The sequence below is a fragment of the Oryx dammah genome, unplaced genomic scaffold (assembly GCF_014754425.2).
Source record: "Oryx dammah isolate SB20612 unplaced genomic scaffold, SCBI_Odam_1.1 HiC_scaffold_3, whole genome shotgun sequence".
Taxonomy (NCBI): Eukaryota; Metazoa; Chordata; class Mammalia; order Artiodactyla; family Bovidae; genus Oryx; species Oryx dammah.
The window spans coordinates 25205159-25206085 of record NW_024070187.1 but is presented as its reverse complement, the minus strand read 5'-3'; the positions used below and the strand labels follow the sequence as shown (position 1 = coordinate 25206085).

Here is a 927-nt window from a genome sequence, read left to right as displayed (position 1 = left end):
AACATTTTGATGGTAAGGGAAAGTTTTTAATCATTTTGTCTTATGCCTTCCACTGAAAATGCACAAACCCATCCATCATACTGTCTTCCACCTAGAATCAAATACGTCAGAGCTAAAACAAGAAAACTCCTAGAAACAACTCATCCATCTACTTTATCAGTGAAGAAACTGGATCTCAAATCAGTGTTGGAAAGAGCACAATAAAAGCTAGTTGAAGTGAAAGTGAAGATTCAGCCAAAAAGTCAATGACACCTTCAAGAGCACTTTCAAAACAAGTGTTTTTCCGGGGGTGATGACCTCCTCATGAGAACATGCCTCTCGCAAAGGATCTTCTTCATCCCTCTCCAGAAAATGAAAAGAGGAAACACAGGAAGAAGCGCCTGGTGCAGAGCCCCAATTCCTATTTCATGGATGTAAAATGCCCAGGATGCAATAAAATCACCTCTCTCTTTAGCCATGCACAAAGAGTAGTTTTGTGTGTTGGCTGCTCTACCGTCCTCTGTCAGCCTACAGGAGGAAAAGCAAGGCTTACAGAAGGATGCTCCTTCAGATGGAAGCAGCACTAAAAGTACCCTGTATCAAGATGAATGGGAAACCATCCCAATAAACACATTTTGGATACAAAAACAAACAAACAAAAAAACAAGTGGGAAAAAAACCTACCTTTTTGTGGAAAATCTATGGTACCTTGTCAGTTGGAAAACAGTTGATGAACTGGGTTTTCCCTCAAGTCTCTCTGCTTTTCTAAGAAGAATGAATTAAGTTCATGCATATAGAGTCTTATCAGAGAACCAGCCCATGGTAAACAAAGAAAAGTGGGCATTTGCTCTAGGGACATGATGGTGAAGTAACTTTCAAAAAATTTCAAAGTAAGATGTTCCTCTGATATTTTAACCTTACAATTTTAAACAAATAGGAAATTCCCTG

General features: G+C 39.1%; 1 protein-coding gene across 1 annotated transcript; it reads left to right on the top strand.

Annotated features, from left to right (window-relative positions):
* Positions 1-295: 295 nt before the first annotated feature.
* On the top strand, positions 296-668 carry LOC120861911 (40S ribosomal protein S27-like). The gene has a single exon (XM_040237811.1). The coding sequence runs from the start codon at positions 312-314 to the stop codon at positions 564-566; it is 255 nt and encodes an 84-aa protein (XP_040093745.1). The 5' UTR covers positions 296-311; the 3' UTR covers positions 567-668.
* Positions 669-927: the final 259 nt, after the last annotated feature.

Bases quoted from the DNA above. Each gene is read 5' to 3' on its own strand.
- LOC120861911 (XM_040237811.1), top strand. From the start codon at position 312: ATGCCTCTCGCAAAGGATCTTCTTCATCCCTCTCCAGAAAATGAAAAG.